At 39.4% G+C, this 18,807-nt stretch overlaps 1 protein-coding gene across 5 annotated transcripts in view; it reads left to right on the top strand.

The window, feature by feature from the left end:
* The window catches only part of atp2b3b (ATPase plasma membrane Ca2+ transporting 3b), a 54,572-nt gene that overhangs the window by 9,817 nt on the left and 25,948 nt on the right, over positions 1-18,807 (top strand). For all 5 annotated transcript variants that reach the window (XM_063014865.1, XM_063014862.1, XM_063014867.1 and 2 more), the window contains exons 2-8: positions 567-1,211; positions 7,346-7,543; positions 10,053-10,310; positions 10,408-10,533; positions 12,523-12,648; positions 16,905-16,946; positions 18,638-18,802. In XM_063014865.1, coding sequence (XP_062870935.1) covers positions 983-1,211; positions 7,346-7,543; positions 10,053-10,310; positions 10,408-10,533; positions 12,523-12,648; positions 16,905-16,946; positions 18,638-18,802 — 1,144 coding nt within the window. In that variant the 5' untranslated portion in view covers positions 567-982. The remainder of the gene's footprint in view (positions 1-566; positions 1,212-7,345; positions 7,544-10,052; positions 10,311-10,407; positions 10,534-12,522; positions 12,649-16,904; positions 16,947-18,637; positions 18,803-18,807) is intronic.

Here is an 18,807-nt window from a genome sequence, read left to right as displayed (position 1 = left end):
TATTTGTGCTTATCTTTTATTTATCTAAATAATGAATGCCCTTTTATTTCTGAGGTAGGTGCAAACTATGCCAAATAATGCTTATTGTGTAAAAACTGAAATGAAAAAAAAAAAAAAAATCCAACATTATATAAATAAATGAATAATACAAATATAGGAAGTATCCTCGGCTGGAAAATCCCCTACCAGGCAACTTTGTGAAGTGCCGTCAACCAGGCGAGGTTAATAGTGCCAGTGCCCTCTGCTGTTTAAAGTGAATATCGATTCATCTTAAATGAATAACAGATTTGAATCATGGCACATGTGCACCGATTTTTAACTGTCTTGTGGTGCATCATTACATCTCTACACATTACCACACCTTTTTTAATTTTTTTATTTGTTTAAAGATTTTTGATTTGTAATTATTTTCTATTAAACTTAGATTAATGTAGATTATTGGGTAAAACTGGCAACTATATCCATTAAAAAATAAAAAACCTGCAACAGTCATAACAATCAGTGATTGTGTTTTATAGAACTCTTGTCAAGTGTAAATCTTTCTTTTTTTTGTTCTTCCTCCCTAGATGTACACCCTAAGGACAACTCACTGCATCTTCTGAACACTGTCCCTCCTTCTCTCCATCACTAATGGATTGGGCTCGCCCTGATCCCTCGTTCTGTTGACCCTCTGGTCGAGGGGGTAGAGTGGAGCGGGCAGGATTTGCCTTTCCCCTTTTATTGAGAGAGAGATTTGCCCCTATTGCCCTGATTCCCTTTTCCAATGGAGAGTTAGAAGGTTCGGGTAGAACCACGGGAGGGAGAGGAGAGGAACTGAAAACTGTGTACTGAACCACACTCAACACAAAACTAATTTTGAGAGGAAACTATTTAATTTGACCCCCTTTATTCAGAACTACTGAGACAGGGTCTCAGAGTGTACCGTAAAGCTACTGATTAACTGACAGTGAGTAACATAACTTAGTAAGCCGAAGAGTTTGATATGTCGACTACGGCAACTATAGGAGAGATGGCGAACAGTGGGGTGGAGTTCTACCCAAAGCGGGGTGGTGGAGGGGCGGAGGCTAACCACTCTGGCAATTTTGGAGTGGCTATGGAGGAGCTGCAGACTCTGATGGAGCTGAGAGGAGGTGAGGCCCTGCAGAAAATCCAAGAGAGCTACGGAGACACTGAAGGCCTCTGCCAGAGACTCAAGTCTTCCACCACTGATGGTAGGACCAATACTTTACCTCTTCTTTCTTCTATCTCGATTTCTCTTCTTTAATTTCTTGTGACCTGATTTGTTCTTGTCTTGTTCTTACTATATATTTTATGTGCAACACTACAATGACCCAAACTTGATTTTTTTTTTCATATTTTTCCCATCTCTCTAGCAAAATTTATTTTAATTATTTAATTTGCTTTGAGTTACTAAGGCAACAAGTGTAAACGTATGCTTTATCGGTAATTTACCTCACTATCTGCCATCCATCTGTATGTCAGTCCCACCATCAATTTATTCATTCATCTCAATGTCCCTCTCAATCTGTCACTCTTTTTATTCCCACTCATCCCACACACTGTCCCCATCATCCCCGCATCTCTCTCCTGCCACTCATCAGCCATTTCTCACTGTTTCACTCAGCCAACGTTCCTCTCTGGGTGCGTGCGTTTGTGTTGGGTTGCTAGGCTACGACTCGGTCGGTGGCAAGGTGGGTGTAGAGAGAGGACGTTACTGAGTAAACAGTTCGCCAGTGTTGGAGAGACTCGTTCATTCACTCATGGGATTGAAAGGGCCTTGCTGAGTAAGTGTTAGAGGTTCTGTAATCTTGTCAAGGGTTCCGTATGAGTCCATGGGTAGAGATCTATTCTCCTTCTTGCTTGTGGGACTCAAGTGGTGGGCTCAATTTGTGCCTGTGTGTCACTTGACTTGTTGCTTCACAGCCACTGGTTTACAAGTTCACATACACTTGTACGGGCCATGCAACTGTTCTTTTTCTGTGACTGAATGAGTGGAACACCTACTTGTTTGTCCCCAGTGGGTAGCACTGTCACCTCACAGCAAGACCAACCAGGATTCAATTCCAAGCAGGCGCGGTCCCTGTCCTTTCTGTGTGGAGTTTGCATGTTGTCCCTGTGTCTGCATTAGTTTCCTCTGGAAACTCAGGTTTTCCTTTCACTGTCCAAAGACATGCAGTCAGGTTAATTGGCGCTACTAAAATTGCCCTAGATTTGAATGTGTGTTTGCCCTGGGATCGACCGATGACCTGTCCGGGGTGTTCCCTACTTTTTGCCCGGTGAATTGCACCCAGCTTTACCCTGAATAGGATAAAGTGGTCGTAAAAACAAATAATTAATAAATAAATAAATAAATAAATGAATGAAATGCTCATATCAATTGGGGTACATTTCTACCTATTGGACCAAGACACAAGCATGCAGTTGGAATGGAGGCTTATGGAAGTGTATTTATTATAGCATTTCTAAACAACTTTAGGTCATAAAATTTGTACAGAAAAATGTCTAAAAGTACATGGAACAGTGAATGTTAAAAGAAATCCTATATTATATATTTTTTTTACTTAAAATTATTCTGGAATATTAGTTGTAACCCAAGAACTACCAAAAAAGGTCTGTCATAAATTAGAAGCTGCTAGAACGTAGCTGTCACTGACCATAGTCAAGTCCTAAATTCTAAAACATTACTACTCTATATACACCTAATGAAAACACTGACAAATTCTGTTCCTAATATTATGCAAAGCTAGTGAGTGGAATGTTTATTTGTCATTTTTACATCAGTATATTGTGTGGGACATTTTGAGCATACCTGAATACCCCCAGCCTCCACTATATATTTTGATTACGTCCTTGCTGTGACAAACCCTGTTACAGTACACACACAATGCACAGCTGCGGGAAATGAGAGGACAAAAAAGGAGAGCAGGCAGGAGGTATAGAAGTGACGGTGAGTGGCACTGACATTGTGATGATGAGGCGTTGAAAATTGAGGTACATTAGTGGCTCGCTTCTCCCTGCAACACATTTTAGCACTGCGGAATCAGGCCACTGCCTTTCTCAGGTCCAGACTGTGTGTGCTGCTGTCTGCCTCTGTAACACTATACTCAATGCTTTTGAGTGGATCTGCCAGCCTAACGGGCTAACCATCACCCACTGCAGCAGCACAGGATGAAACCTATCTGAGCCAGGCAGGTTGGGCTGGGTTGGTTTGTATTGGAGCAAGGGAGGAGGCAGAAGGAGGGAGAGAAAAAGAAAGAAGGAAAGCTAGTACAGCTTGCCGCATTGTCAAGGACATACCAAGGGGAGTGAGGGGGGGGGGGGGGGGGGGGGGTGAGTGACTGAGTGACTGAGTGACTGAATGAGAGACGCTGATACAGAGAAAGTAAAAGAGTAAAAGAAAGACCAAAAAAAGTAAATTGTATGAAAGGGTTCATCAAACAGATGGCATATCAACTCAGCAGTTTTTAAACCCCTTCATCAGGTGGTTGAACCTCTGTCATCCTGGCATCCTCTCTTTGATTTCAAATCTCACTCATTCACACATGCTCACACATAGAGAATATGATATTACCAAGCATGCTGTAGTGGGAGTGAGAGGGTTCAGCAGGCAGTGTGGTTATGATGTGTGAGAGCAGCTAGCCACACATCATTTCTCCTTTATGCAGATTGACTCATTTGCTCACATGGCAGGCCTCTTCTGAACCACCCCTCGGCCTGTTTTTAATGTCTTCATAAATGACACACGCTTCAAATGATGCCAGTACTGCTCCATTCAACCGAGAGGTGATGTGTGTTCACGCTACAGTCTTTCATTTACTTCAACCTTCCATTCTACTGCTGCAGTTTTAAAGATTTTGCAGTCTGCTCTAGACAGACTCTGCAGCGGAGCTGCCATCACAGCAGACCAATGAAAAATCTATTCTTATTCTCTTCTGATGCAATGACATCATCTGTAGCCGGGCGAAAAAGTGCCCGACGACAGGAAGTTGAAGAGCAAGTACGAGTTTTTGCTTGATGTCTTCATTACCATGGAAACTGCACACATCTATTAAAGAAAGAAAAAAAAATTAACCTGAAAGGATGGGAGATCAAGAGTGGGCACATTAAGGGCAGGCATAGCTATAAAGCAAAATTAAATATGCACTTTTTGGTATGTAGTCAGCTTCTCCTGCTGTTTCTTTCCATGACTTAATGGATTTCAATCTTCTCCTGCCAATGCGTGGGAAACAAGCAATGAATAATTTACATCTGAAATTTATTTGATGTTGCTGAGGCTTATTATGGCTGCAAAATGTTGAAATTTAACCGTTAAAGGCTTCATTTACTTTTTACGTTTATGTGAGCATTTGCCGGAATTGGTTATTAAGTTTTGTTTATCCTGCAACTTTTAGGTATATACAGTGATAATAATTCCCCCTTTTCTGGTTGCCTCTGTTACTGCATATTTGTCACAGTGAACGAAAATCATTTAACAAAATGTATTACACAAAGGGGACTTAAGTAATCAAGGTTCTCAGTCAACAAGTTGACATGTTGCTGGGCAGTCAGGATTCATTAGGGACATTAGAATAGAATACAGTATAACAGAATGCCTTTATTTGTCATATATAGATTTACATATGAACAATACAATGAAAATCTTTTTCCATGCACCACAGCTCATTTGAAAGGTTAGGTCAGTTATAGAGTAGTGGTTAAGGTACTGGACTAGCAATCAAAAGGTTGTTGGTTCAAGCCTCACCACTGCCTGGTTGCCACTGTTGGGCCCTTAAGCAAGGCCCTTAACCCTGTCCCAGTACTGTAAGTCGCTTTGGATAAAGGCGCCTGCTAAATGCCCAAAATGGAAATGTCAGAGCGCAGGGTCAGTCATTGTAGGGCACCCCTGAGAGGGTTAAGGCCCTTGCTCAAGAGCCCAACAGTGGCTGCATGGTGATTGAAAGCTCAAAGCTCTACCCACTAGGTCATCACTGTCTCATTAGGACATTAAGGCTATGCCTACTGGTATGGACCAACAGATGGGCTACTGTGGCTCAAATTGCAGATGATTTTAATACTGGTGATGAGGTTAATATGCCACAACTCACAGTGCATCGAACCCTTCAGTGTAATGGGCTATATAGTTATAAGCCAGTCAAAGTGCCCATGCTAACATGTCATGTTAAAAGCATGACCACTGTGCAAAGCATTGAGAGAACTGGATATTTAAGCAGTAAAAATAATTGGGTAGCATTGTCACCTTACAGCAAGAAGGGACTGGGTTCGATTCCCTGGCCGGGCAGCCAGGGTCCTTTCTGTAGTTTGCATGTTCTGTCTGTGTCTTTGTGGGTTTTCTAAGGGTGCTCCGGGTTCCTTCCACAAGTCTAAAGACATGCAGCCAAGCCAACTGGAGCTATTAAAAATTACCTTTAGTGTCTGCCCTGTAGTGGACTGTCTAGGGTCCAAACACTCACAACTACCCTAGCCAGGATAAATTGGTGGTAAAGCATAAAATGAATGGGCATTCACTTTATGAAGTCTATGAGTTCATGTATTCTGTTGATCATCTACTAAAGTTGATAACATTAATGATGCCTTTTCTAATATATTTATGCCCACCTTTTTTGTCATAACCCAGTAGAACCTAGTTCCATTTAAAGGTCCAGCATTGAATAAACCCCAAGCCCTTATACTTTAGTTTTAATTAAATAAACAAACTTTGCAAATTTTGTTATAGTGCAGAAATGTCCACTTTTGTCTCTAGATTTGTAGGGGGGTGAGAGGCATTAAATATTTCCACAAGAACACACCCATGAATAAATGAAATGACTTTAACCATACTTTTGCCATGCTATAAAAACAATGCTGTATAACTGTCTCATTCCAGAATACAATTAATATCCATTCATATACATAGATGTGCATTTAACATTTGGCAATTTATCCTTGACAGCAATGCCAATAATCTATTCAGACCAACAAATTTAAATTAGAACGGTTTTAAACTATTTAAAGACAGAACAGTGTGTTTTTGCTGCCAAGGTTTAGATGATTTTCTATCCACACTGGTCTGCTAATTTTGGAAGAACCCCCTGCTGTGTGCATCAAGCAGATGGATTACCTTTCCAAAATAAACTGTCATTCATCGATTTGTCTTAAAATACCACACACTCTATCCACTTTTACTTTTTTTATATAACGACATCTTGATGTTTGTATGTATGCTAAGACTGAACGGCAGTTGTGCTCATGTTTATTTATTACTGCAAGTCAAATTCTGCCACAGAACTCGCTATGCGACCTGTATTGGACTGGATTGCAGGCTGGTTCCGGCACAAGGGACAAATGTTTGACAACCCTGGTCAAGAGTTAATGTCAAAGTGTATATTTCATGTCCCAGAATCATCTGGATGTCTCCTACTGTGTGCTGTGGAGACTGTCTAAACAGGCAGATTCCTTACAGCTCTGGTTGTTTAACATTTCTAAAATATTGCTACCATTGCAACTGTCTAGAACACCTTTGTCTCATATTCTTCATTTATTTATAATTCTTTTTGCTGATGATTAACTAAATAAATGTGGCCACTGCATCACATTATATTTAAACTCCAGTAAAACACAAGCTGATAGATTACTTCCCCCAATTAAGTCGATTTCCGAGTCCCTGATTAAGCTTCCTCAAGGAGAGCCCTCAAGACTATCACACGCCCCCTCTGACACACATGCAGTCACTGCCCGAGGAGAGCTGCAGACTATCACGCGCCCCCTCTGACACGTGCAATCACTGGTCACTTCTTTTCACTCACCAGAGACGGAGTCTTACAGTGAGCCGCATTGCATATAAAGAGTCATGCACTACTTTCTATAAAACTCTCCTGCAGGTGCATTGACCAGTCAGTTACGGCTGCAATTGCAACAGCAGTGAGGAACCTCTCTTAACCTTCCTCCATCAGGCACAGCCAATTGTGCCTTTTGGTCCCAGAGTCTTGAGATCTCAGAGGTGGGGGTTAGAGCATTAAATCACTGTGCCACCCGAACACCACAAGAGTTTCAAAATACTAAGCTGAACTGAAAAGCAATAATATTTTCTAAGGTTTTCTCTTAGAGGTAAAATGTCCTAATTTACCTTATGTTTATTATTTTTGTGAGGATAACTGTATATGGTGTGTAAAAAATAAACCTATGAAAGCAAACAAGTGTTAATAAATGTTAATTGGTGGTTTAGTAGATAATAAAAACACTGTATAAATTCAACACTAATGTTTTAGATTTAGAAGACCAACGTCTTGACTTAAGGCCTTATTTTTAAAAATGTGCATATACTATATGTACTTGAATGCCTCTGATGTTGTTGCCTTTATCATTTCAGGTTTGTCTGATAACCCGGCGGACTTGGAGAAGAGAGCGCAGGCATTTGGACAGAACTTCATCCCCCCCAAGAAGCCCAAGACCTTTCTGCAGCTGGTGTGGGAAGCGCTGCAGGATGTCACACTCATCATTTTGGAGATAGCAGCCATCATCTCTCTCGGCCTGTCCTTCTACCAACCCCCAGGAGAGGGGAGCGAGTGTAAGAGAGGGAATGGGGGAACAGAGGGAAAAATGACAAGATAGAGAGGTACAGATACTTAAGAACTGCACAGTGGAGTTAGAAAAAGAATAATCTCTTATTAAAACTCCATAAAACTACACATATTCCTGAATGCACAATGTATAAAATACTCCCATGTTTTTCTACCATCCTGTAATATCAGGTTGGCTAACTAACCTCCGATAAACTAGCTTTGCTTGCATTTGACGCAGGCAGACATGAATGGGATTTTAGTGTCAGAGTGCAAATCAATTTACATTATCATAATTTTTCAAGCACAGCTGTCAAAATACATTTACATCTGGGCACAAACACATCCTCTATGCATGCCAAAAGATGAACACCACCAGAAAAAAAATATACAATACGAACAATCTCGAAATCTTCACATTAGTCCCCTCCCCACCAAAAACAATGGCTTAAATTCTTAGACACCATATAAGATATTAAAATATATTATAAGATACTAAAAAAATTGTTAAACTCTAAACTCCACACAAGTAAAGAAATAAAACAACCCCCACTTTGACTTTTCAAAGACAGAACCTATTATTCAGCCAAGATAATAGCAATAGCAGCTTACATGGGATTAAGAATCAAACAAACAAACAAACATCTGGGCACTTTAAGGTGCCACCGGCCTGTTCGAGCCCTTAACTGACACAGCTGGCCATCTCTGAGGCTAGAAATGCCAGCTGATAATTCACCTTTGCTGCTGCAACAGTGAGGTCCCATCATGAGCAGCCAAAGAATACTTAGAGCGTAGCATGGTCCTCAGTACATGCTCAGACTACCTGTAAGAATCCACCAATGGCCAGTGCAAAGATGCAAAAGAAAGAATAAACAACTGTCAGAATTAACATAATGTTATTCTAAGCAAGTTATTTAGTAGCATCTAAATGTGTCAAATTGTACTGTAATGACGGCACACCATAGCTAAGTAGCATAACTACCACATAGCACAGACATAAGACTTGAACTGCATCAAATTGTTAATCAATGAACTACAATTTAATACAGTGCAATGTATGTTTTGTATATCCCAGCTTGTTTGGAAGCTGGAGTCAGAGCACAGGGTCTGTGATAGAGCCAGGAGGTTGAGGTTGAATCCTCAACCTATTAATGTATAGTCTAGAGTGGTGCTGGCCTATCCCCTGACCAGTGGCGATTTCTCTAAGACTGCAAGGGAAGCTCAGCTTCCCCTAAAATGTCAAAAATTAAATGGTCAAATATGTACAGTTGTGTTAACATTTCATTGACTACAAATGCATTAGAACACGTTCATCTCGAAGACGAGTTTGTTCAGAATCAGCTACTTATCACAAATCGACTGACTCGAACTCTGCATACATTCCTGTCGCATCAAAGCATTTGCCCGCAGAAGCTGAGCGTCTATTCACTTCAATGGGACTGCATGGAAAGGTTTTTTTCATTGCTTCGAAACTCGCCGGTCATTGGATAAATGCCACGATTTTGTCCCGCCCCCAGACGCTGAGCGTCTCTGGGGGTGAATGGAGCTGTGGGCGGGTCTGGACGCTGAGCTTCTGCAAGATGATTGGAGGATCAGTCGAAAGGCTGAATCCCATTTTGATTGACAGCTATTTTGAGATCTACACCTGCAGTTAATCACTGGGAGCTTCAGTCCCATCGCGGATTTTGCGAGTGAAGTCGAAAGACAAACTGCAACCCATTTTAGGCCATTTTCTGGGAAAAGGAACGGAGGGCAGAATTTATGTATAAATAAACTGACAAATTTTATGATGTAAGCCGCCACTGCCCCTGACCTACCATTGCCCAGTACAGATGCAAAGTTGCCAGAAATGTGAGAAGTCATTGTTAGAACATCAAGAAATCTTGGTGCTCCGATCTTCTACTCATTTGCTACGTCATTTGCTACTATGAGTCTGAGAGAAAGAGCCCTGCAAAACCTGAGTGTGCATGGGAAGAAACACATGCGAAGTAACACAGACAGTCAGAGTAAGCTTCCAGTTTATTACGGGGGGATCGAGTTTATATAGAGGAGATAACATGTGTACATGAGAATGTGAGCCTATGTCCAAGGTTAGTTGTCAGGACCAAAGAGAGTAATTTACTAAAGGTTAGGGGTGTTGGGGTCGTTTAACATTCAGAGGGGGAGAAATGAGCACCTCTGTTGTTACACTAAGGTCAGAGGAGAAGGACAAGTTACCAAAACTTTATGGACACATTTTTCTGTTTCTATAATTTAATAAAGTGATTGTAGGTGGAAAAGAGTGGATGGAAGGGGAAGGCTTATGATATCAGAAGGACATGATTTTGTTTCATACCCAGTCAAAGATTTCCACAATTTTATGATGGCAAAGATGTAGAAATGGCACTAAACTATTGACACTACATACCACTCAAGCAGAATTTGTATATTTTTACACTGATTATATTAAATGATTTCAAATAACACATTTAGAAAGTGTGATTCTTATAGTTGATGTTTACCATATCTACTTTTCAGCCTGTGGGAATGAATCGGGCAGCGCAGAGGATGAGGGTGAGGCCGAGGCGGGCTGGATTGAGGGTGCTGCTATCCTACTCTCGGTCATCTGTGTGGTGCTGGTGACAGCCTTCAATGACTGGAGCAAGGAAAAGCAGTTCCGTGGGCTGCAGAGCCGGATTGAACTGGAGCAGCGCTTCGCTGTGGTGCGCAATGGCAATGTCATCCAGATCCCTGTGGCTGAAATGGTGGTCGGTGATGTGGCCCAGGTCAAATACGGTCAGTTCTTTGCTTCCTAAAATAATCACTAATGTACCTAGAACTCCCATAGAGATAATAGTGATAATAGAGGATATATTTTCTCTTGTGCATACAGGTGACCTTTTGCCAGCTGATGGCATTCTGATTCAGGGTAATGATTTGAAGATTGATGAGAGTTCCCTAACCGGAGAGTCAGACCATGTGAGCAAGTCAGCGGACAAGGACCCGATGCTTCTTTCTGGTTAGTTTCTGTGTTTTTGTTTGTATTCAGCTTGTTGACAGCAAGTGACTGAGAGCCTGCTATTAAATCCAGATGTGTCTAATCAAATCAGTGCATCTCTGGTTCCTGCCGTGGTCTCTAGTACGTGGCTTCCCTCTCCTGCCTGCTGCTATTCTTAGGGTCGCCACAGCCGACTTTCTGGTTCTGATCTTTTTCTTTATTAGTCCTTCCTGCCATCCTGAGTAGGTTTTTGAGTAATAACATAATTATATTTTCCTAAAGAAGACGTATGAGAACATTGGTTGGAAAATCATTATGTGTGTAGTGGAGCTTGGGAGGGTGTAATTGACCAAGCGTGTGGTTTACACTTGGTCAGAAATGCTTCAAAGAGCCACTTAAAAGCTCTTAAAAGTGTTTATCAGATTAGGAGGAGGTTTAAACCATTCAGCAAATAGAGAATGGGTAACAAAATGCATAGTTAGTGAATCTGAGGTAGTCATAGGCTAAGTGACACTTTGTTTTGTTTTGTGTTACTATTAAACATTTTTATATTTGACAGTAGAAACCTACTGTTCACATTACTAAGACTAAGAGATTAGCAGTGGTATCTCAGTGGTTAAGGTATTGAAATTTTAAACAGAAGGTGGCTGGTTCAAGCCCACTCCCTTCTCCAACCTTCAAGTTGCATACTATTGGGACCGTAAGCAAGGCCCTTAACTCTGGGTTGCTTTCACTATATTCAGTCACGTTTATAAGCTGCCTTGAATACAACCATCTACTAAATGCCATAAAAAGTTGACAGTTGGAATTAGTAGCTATTTCGGCATGTGTCAGGCTCCAGTCCTGGAGGGGCCAAAGTACTGCAGAGTTCCGCATTCTACTCCATTTAACACATTCGATTTAACTCATTATCTCATTAGCACAGCTTTTTATCTGTTAAAATAGGAAACACACAAATCTCTGTAGGGCTACTATTCTCTAAGAACTGAGATGACACCTCTGACTTCGGAAGACAATAATAGCAATGTAATTACAGCTATGCTGAAGGCTGTATGGCATGAATAAAACCTTAAATACATCTCTGACACTACGGGTGTTTAAAAAGGTAAGAATCTGCTTTCAGTGGCTAGAAAATTAATTCATATGTTAGTCTATGACATTTCATTTTCCGGCAAACGTCCTGCTTGGTAGCAGGTTATAGACAGTACAGATGATATTTTTTGTATCTGGATGGATAGAATTTAACAAACCTAGTTTATATAGTTTAAAACTGGATGTAACATAATGCTGCATTGGCATATAGTTGCACCACTAAGGGCTGCACCTTAATAGGTCACCTAGCTAAATCTGCTATTGGTCTGGAAATTTGTCCGGATTGTCAGATTTAAGAACCACACAAAAACAGGCCTGCATCACCATAGGTTTAGAGGTTAAAAGCTACAAGACTTGATAGGACTTTCTTCAAAATCTTGCTTATCTGAAGTTGGTTGTTCATTGTTGTGCTGAATCATCTATGTCTGTGGTGATGTGAAGCTCACTTGACAGTGGACAGTCATCCATGTTTCAGCAGCTTTTTGCCAGACCTGTTTCTGGTGGTTCTTGGATTACACCACGACATCGGGACATATTTCTTTCTGCATGCTTGTTCTTTTTTCTTTCAAACCTTGGCAGAAGATCAGTGTTCGTTCCATGTGCTTTTTAGTGGGTACAGTAAAACTAGTCCTATTTTTATTGGCAAAGAGAAGTCACCAGCTAGTAATAATAATCACCAATAAGGAATTGGATGCCATGCTACAGAGTTAAATGACATTAAAGAGCTTTTCAAAGACCTTAAGGTCAAGCCAGATTAATAATTTAATATTTTGTGTACAATATTATTTTTGAAACAGCAGATTATCAAAAAAAAAAACATAATAGACTTATGAAAGGTGGAAAAATAAAAACAAAGTAAAGCTAAAGCATGTGTGTTTTTCATTTGCTGCTTATGTGTTCTTAATTTTCCTCAATCAGGCACCCATGTGATGGAGGGATCCGGGAGAATGTTGGTGACCGCTGTCGGCGTGAACTCTCAGTCTGGAATCATCTACACTTTGCTGGGGGCTGGAGAAGGAGAGGGGGAGAAAAAAGAAAAGAAAGGTAGGTGTGGAGATTCCAGTACATGAGCATGGGGTAGATGTAGCACTAATTTTAAGGTCCATGCTTCATCGTATGACTGCGGAATCATTATTGCTTTCACCTGCATCTGTATAATACTGGGTTTGTTTGCACCGTGTCTCACCTGCACACACACGTCTTGTTCCACCTCCTGTGCATAGTCTCATAGTCCTGTAGATGTTAGAATTCTCAGAAGGTTTGCTTTTAGATAGTTTGCAATAAATTCCCCCAATCTGGACTTGTCTTACAGGGTTATTGTAATTCATTAAAATAGCTATTTATTATGCATCATCAATTTATATCATCATCATCATCAATTATGAAAATTAAAAAATACATTAACATTATTCTTAACATGCTATAAGATAAGATAAGATAAAAGCATTATTTATGCATTAAAACAGACTCCTCCTCATTCTTTTTTTGGTCTTTAGTTGAAAAGTTTGTTTATATACTTTTGCATTAAAGACTTAGTATTTCTACAGTATTAGCTCTTTAATAGTTGCTTACATGTACCACAGTACTTGAATTGGCTTGAAATTTAACAGAGCATAATTTGCCTTGCTGTCTGGATGGAAGGGATGGTTTATGTCTTTTAAGCATCTCAATTTCTGTTATGAAAGGTATGGTATAGGGTAGTCTATTTCCTCTCCGGGGGGCTGCAGGTATTTTTTACAAAGTGAATACAAGATATATACAAAATAAAAAAATAATGTAAACCACCACCAGATCAATGTAAATATAAACAATACAGTATATACAATATATAACATATAGAGTAAATACACACGGCACACACACATACACACATCACATGGTTAGATATGCTAGTGCTAATAAATCTGTGTTACTGTACTAATGATATATGCTAAAGCTAAATGGCTAAGGATGCTAATGCTAATACAAATAACTAATTTGTGTAAAGGTGAAAACTATGATAAATGCTAAACCCTACATAGATACAGAGGAATATAAATATACTATAATACTATACGTAAGCTAAGAGCGGAAATGATGATAGGTCCAGTGCTTTGCACCAGGGAGACGGACTGGAGGACTATAAGTAGCAACTTGATTATATCGTGAAATAAGCTCCAGGTGTTGATTCTGAACGCTGTGGTCATAAAAGGAAACAGAGGCGGCTAGGAAATGCGGTTCTTACATAATGCCCTTTTACATTACATGAGCAAATTGTTTGCCAGCCTAACTTGGTTTGTAGACAGGAATACTTCTTTATGTATTCCAGAATGTGTTAGAAGCATTCCCTTAATTTTTTTGACTCATGTTGACTGATTGCCTGATTGCATCAGAAAATTGAAGTAACTTGTCACCTAGAAATTTATGCTACAAATCTTCTGTTCTACCACATCCCAAAGGAGCTATTCTGGAGTCAGATCTGGTGGGTACTTTACTGGGTGGACCAGTAAAGTACACTAAATTAATTGTCATGTTCCTGGAACCAGTTTGAAATGACTTGTGCTTTTAAGACATAGCAAAATATCATGCTAAAGGTAGTTGTTATACAATAAATTATGGGCATAAAGGTGTGCACAACACCACCACTAGCCTATACTGTTGACACAAGGCAAGGTCGGGTCTGTAAATTCATGCTGTTTACATAAAATTCTGACATGTGATCAGTATGAACAGATTTCAAGACATTTTCCCTGTCCAGTCTTAGTAGCCCTTTGCCCCATGTAGCCTTAGGTTCCTGTTCTTGGGTGACAGAAGTGGACCCTAATGGGGTCTCTTGCTGTTGTAGCTTATCTGCCATGAGATTTGCTCTCGTGTTTTGTATTCTGAGATGCTTTTCCGCTCACCACAGCTGTAAAGTTTGATTGTTTTATTCTAAGTCACTGTTGCATCCCTGCCAGCCCAAACCATAAAGTCTGGTTAAAGCGATAGTTTTATTATTTGTAGAGATGCTACAGCCTAGCACTGCATGATGACATCTATAAAAGTCAGATTATGTGGAATTTTACATTGACTATAAAATGTTCAAAAGGGTTTTTAAATCTCGTTCTTCTCCCAGTTTAATAAGAACTATGAACAAATTTTATATCTATTGTATAAATACATTTTGGCAGCTTACTCATAATTTTATTTTTATTTTTAATCATATCCAACCATATCCAGTGACTACATCGAATACGATTGACTGCATAATTATTTACATTTCACTACATGGCCTAAAGTATGAAAAATCCCTAGTAATTTATTAGATCAGGTGTTTTAGCCACATCCAGTTGCTAACAAGTGCATAAAAACAATGATATACCTTTAAGTATAAACTTTTAACTCTTTTGGCGTTGCCCCGTGTTCAAAGCAAGGTCAATATATACACAATTTTGTGTGGAGGAACCTTAGTGGCCTGTACAGAGCTCTGACTTTAACCCCATTGAATACCTTTGGAATTATTTGGAACGTTGATTGCAATCATCCAATAATCTCACGCATTCTCTTTCGACGAAAAGGGCACAAATTTCCACCGAGTGCAGGCTGTTATAGCTGCAAAGAGAGGTTTTGGAATGGGATGCTATGCTCATACTTTTCGCCATATGGTGTATATTCCCATTCCTTGACACATCATCACAGATCCAGCAGTGTCATGATAACTATTTGTTTTTTTTCTTACCTCCCAATCCTACACTTCCCACAATCCCTACTCCACACCCACATGACCAATACACCCACCCTGTCACGCTCCCCAATCAGAAGAGAGTAGTTACTCACTTACTACTGAAGCCAAACAGAGCAGCATCACTAATGGTACGTACCGCTAAAGACAGACAAGCCTTCTGAACAATGTACTTGCATCAGGTGTATGTACAGTACAATTTCGACTGTACATACCATAGAAAAAGTTTGTGAACCCTTTGGAATGACCTGAATTTCTTTAGTAGTTCCTGACAAGTGTGTCCTGATAATCATCCAAGTTACAAAACTCAACTTAATTTATAACATGCAACAATTGTTCTTTGTATGAACGTCTTTAAATCATTACAGTTTGAAAAGTCAGATGTTTCAATTATTGACATAAAATTGCAGGTGTTGGTTGTAGAGCTGCTCTGTTGATAAAAGGAAGCATGTAATGAATAGCTTGCAATTATTTAAAATTGGATCAGAAATGTTGCAGGAGATTTTTATGGTAGCAGTTAGTCTCAAAAAGCTTAATAGTACGTAGTTGGATGATACAACAGGAAAATAAATCAAAACACATTATAATACAAAATAAATCAATAAATAATAAATAGATAAATAGTGTAATAAATAAATTGGGAAAGGAGTCCGATGTTGATGTAAAATTTCCCCTCAGCGTTGTCCAAGTACAGTCAACCACAAATACAGGATATGCCATGACTGCTAAATACAATTCTCACCAACAGTAAAATACTAAATTTTACATACAACACAAGGCCATTTGTTGTACAAGTATGTGGACCATAAGTTTACTAGATATTCCATGGCCATTAATGTAAAGTATGCAGCTATAACAGCCTTCACTCTTCTGGGATGAATTTTTACCAGGTTACAAAGTATCTGTGAGAATTTGTGGCTATGTAGTCAAAAAAGCATTTTTGGTACTATGTTGGAGGTCTGGCACCGTTCCACCCTAAAGGTGTTAGAGGTCAGAGTTTAACATTGACCTTAAACTTCCTTCATGCTAAAATAGCCAAACTATTTCATTATGGACCTTGTTTTGTGCACACAGGCACAGTCATACTGAAACAGAAAATGACCTCTAAAGCGGGTCTACATACATTTGGTCTAATAAACACCCCTTTACAGCCAAAACTGTGAGTGTGTTAAGTGTGTTCAATGACGTCATGTTAAGTAGAATTGTTCATGTGTTGTTAGTCTCAGCTAAATGAGGTTTTCTTTAATTATGACTTGGATGAAGATCAGACCACATAAGTTTAAGTAAAATGTGTTTCCGAACCTTATAAAGAAGACACAGAGTCCTTATTACACTAAATGAAATAGTCATGTACATTTTTTGTGTAACTTAGCTAAATGTTTGTGTTCATGTATGTGCATGTGGTGCATGTGTGTGTACATCTGTGCATCCATTTCCATACTTCTGTGTTTCCTACAGTAGTTCTGTCGGCCTGTCTATTGTGTAATTAATTTTACTTTCTCTTTTTTTTCTTGTGTATTTTTATAATATATGCCCAACCTTGTCCAATCTCTCTCTCTTTCTCTCTCTCTCTCTCTCTCTCTCTCTCTCTTACTCACAGGAAAGCAGCCTGAGGCCACAGTGGAGAGCAATCAGAATAAAGGTACCAGAGAGACAGTCGTGTAAATAAATGAGAGAGGCTCTGAGGGGTTAATTATTTTATTGCTGTGGAACAGGTTTCACTGTAGCTTCTGCTAATGTGTTCTGCTAAACCGTGGACCTTGGCTATACAGACACACTCATGTTATGTGGATGGGTTACATAACAGCCTGATGTGTGTAATTAATTACTTATTAATGGGGTTTGATCTTCTTCCAGGTCATAATTGATAAACTCATTCTGCCTGAACTAATGAAACATGAATGAAATCTTTAGTCAAGCATTTGGATTTGTGTGGGCAGGCTCACACTATACAGTCAGTTTCGATATAAAATGTAATTCCATGCTCAATTTTGAGAAGCAGGGACTTCTGGCAAAAAGGTCACAGTATACTATTACACAGTACAATTCATCATTATTTTAAACTATATTCATATAGTATAGTAAAAATATAAAAAATACAGCTGCAAATGGTCTCCTTTTTTAGATGCCTTTTGCATAAATTATGTCACATGGAATTAGGTTTTTTGGACACAGTTTTCTAGTCTTTATTATTAAAATAAGAGTCAATAGTACAATACATAGCATTATTAACAGAGAATTAGATATACGCAGTATAAACAGCCCTGTTGGTGCAGGACACAGACAGAAACATATATACTAGGACTTATACATTTAGTTCCCCCCCCCCCCCCCCCCCCCAAACTGTACAAATTAAGCAACTAAAGGTTAGGGGTCTTGCTTAAGGCTCCAACAGTGAAGGAGCTTGAACCCCCTCTGATCAACAGTCCATTATGTAAACTGTGGAGTCACCACAGCCATCTGCAAGCTTCTGTTAAGCTTCTATTAAGCTGCCCACATTTGAGATGTGCAATAATATTTTAAGAGCAAAAGTATTATTTAATAAATACCATTTATTGGTCTGTAATTGTCCATTGTGCTCTTGCTGTGATCCTGGTAGTACCAATACTGAAATTTCTCGATTTGTAGACTTTCTTTCTGTCAGTTCATTGTTCCTTGCTTTGTATATTAACAATTCTTCTTTTAAGGTCCTCCAAATAAGTAACATTCTTTAAAAAAAAATAGGCAGTTCCATACTTTAATGCCTTTTGGTAGAAGGCATGGCACCATAAAACACCTCTAGCTTATATTACATCATTAATATATACCTTTGACGTCTTTTGTAAAGAAGAGTTTAAATGAGAGATCAATGTCTTTAATGAAGAAATAAATTATCATTATGTGTGTGTTATTAATTAATTGGGGCAAAATGGGTTTGTCTAATATTATGACATGGAAATAAACATTTTCCAAAGTGCACATCTTTTTTTTGCAACAGCGTACATGACCATTGAGCTTTGCAGCCCTTTTGTGTCGTTTATTACGGCAATGTTACATTGTGTTCTGTTTAAGACTCATCTGTACACACTTTGCTGAACTGTGCAGTCTCAGTGGAAGTTTATAGAGCAATAATTCACTGGTGTTGAAAGCATAGACACTGAGCCTCTGCGTTTTCTTAGTGCTTTCAGTGATTGTATCTGTATTCCTCTTTGTCTGTCCATGTTTATTCCATATATAGAACAGTCCATAGTGGTACTGTAATGCTTTATGTTATGTATATATGGTCTGAGTAGTTCATGTAGGTGTCACATATTGCTCGCAGTAATAACACACAACTTTTGTCACACCCATCAGCCAAGAAGCAGGATGGAGCGGTCGCCATGGAGATGCAGCCGCTGAAGAGCGCGGAAGGCGGAGAGGTGGAGGAGAGGGAGAAGAAGAAAGCTAATGTGCCCAAAAAGGAGAAGTCTGTTCTACAGGGCAAACTCACCAAACTGGCTGTGCAGATTGGCAAAGCAGGTGAG

Source organism: Trichomycterus rosablanca, chromosome 19 (assembly GCF_030014385.1).
Source record: "Trichomycterus rosablanca isolate fTriRos1 chromosome 19, fTriRos1.hap1, whole genome shotgun sequence".
In the NCBI taxonomy this organism is placed as follows: Eukaryota; Metazoa; Chordata; class Actinopteri; order Siluriformes; family Trichomycteridae; genus Trichomycterus; species Trichomycterus rosablanca.
Note: the sequence above shows the minus strand (reverse complement) of the source record. Positions and strands in the feature narration are given on the sequence as shown.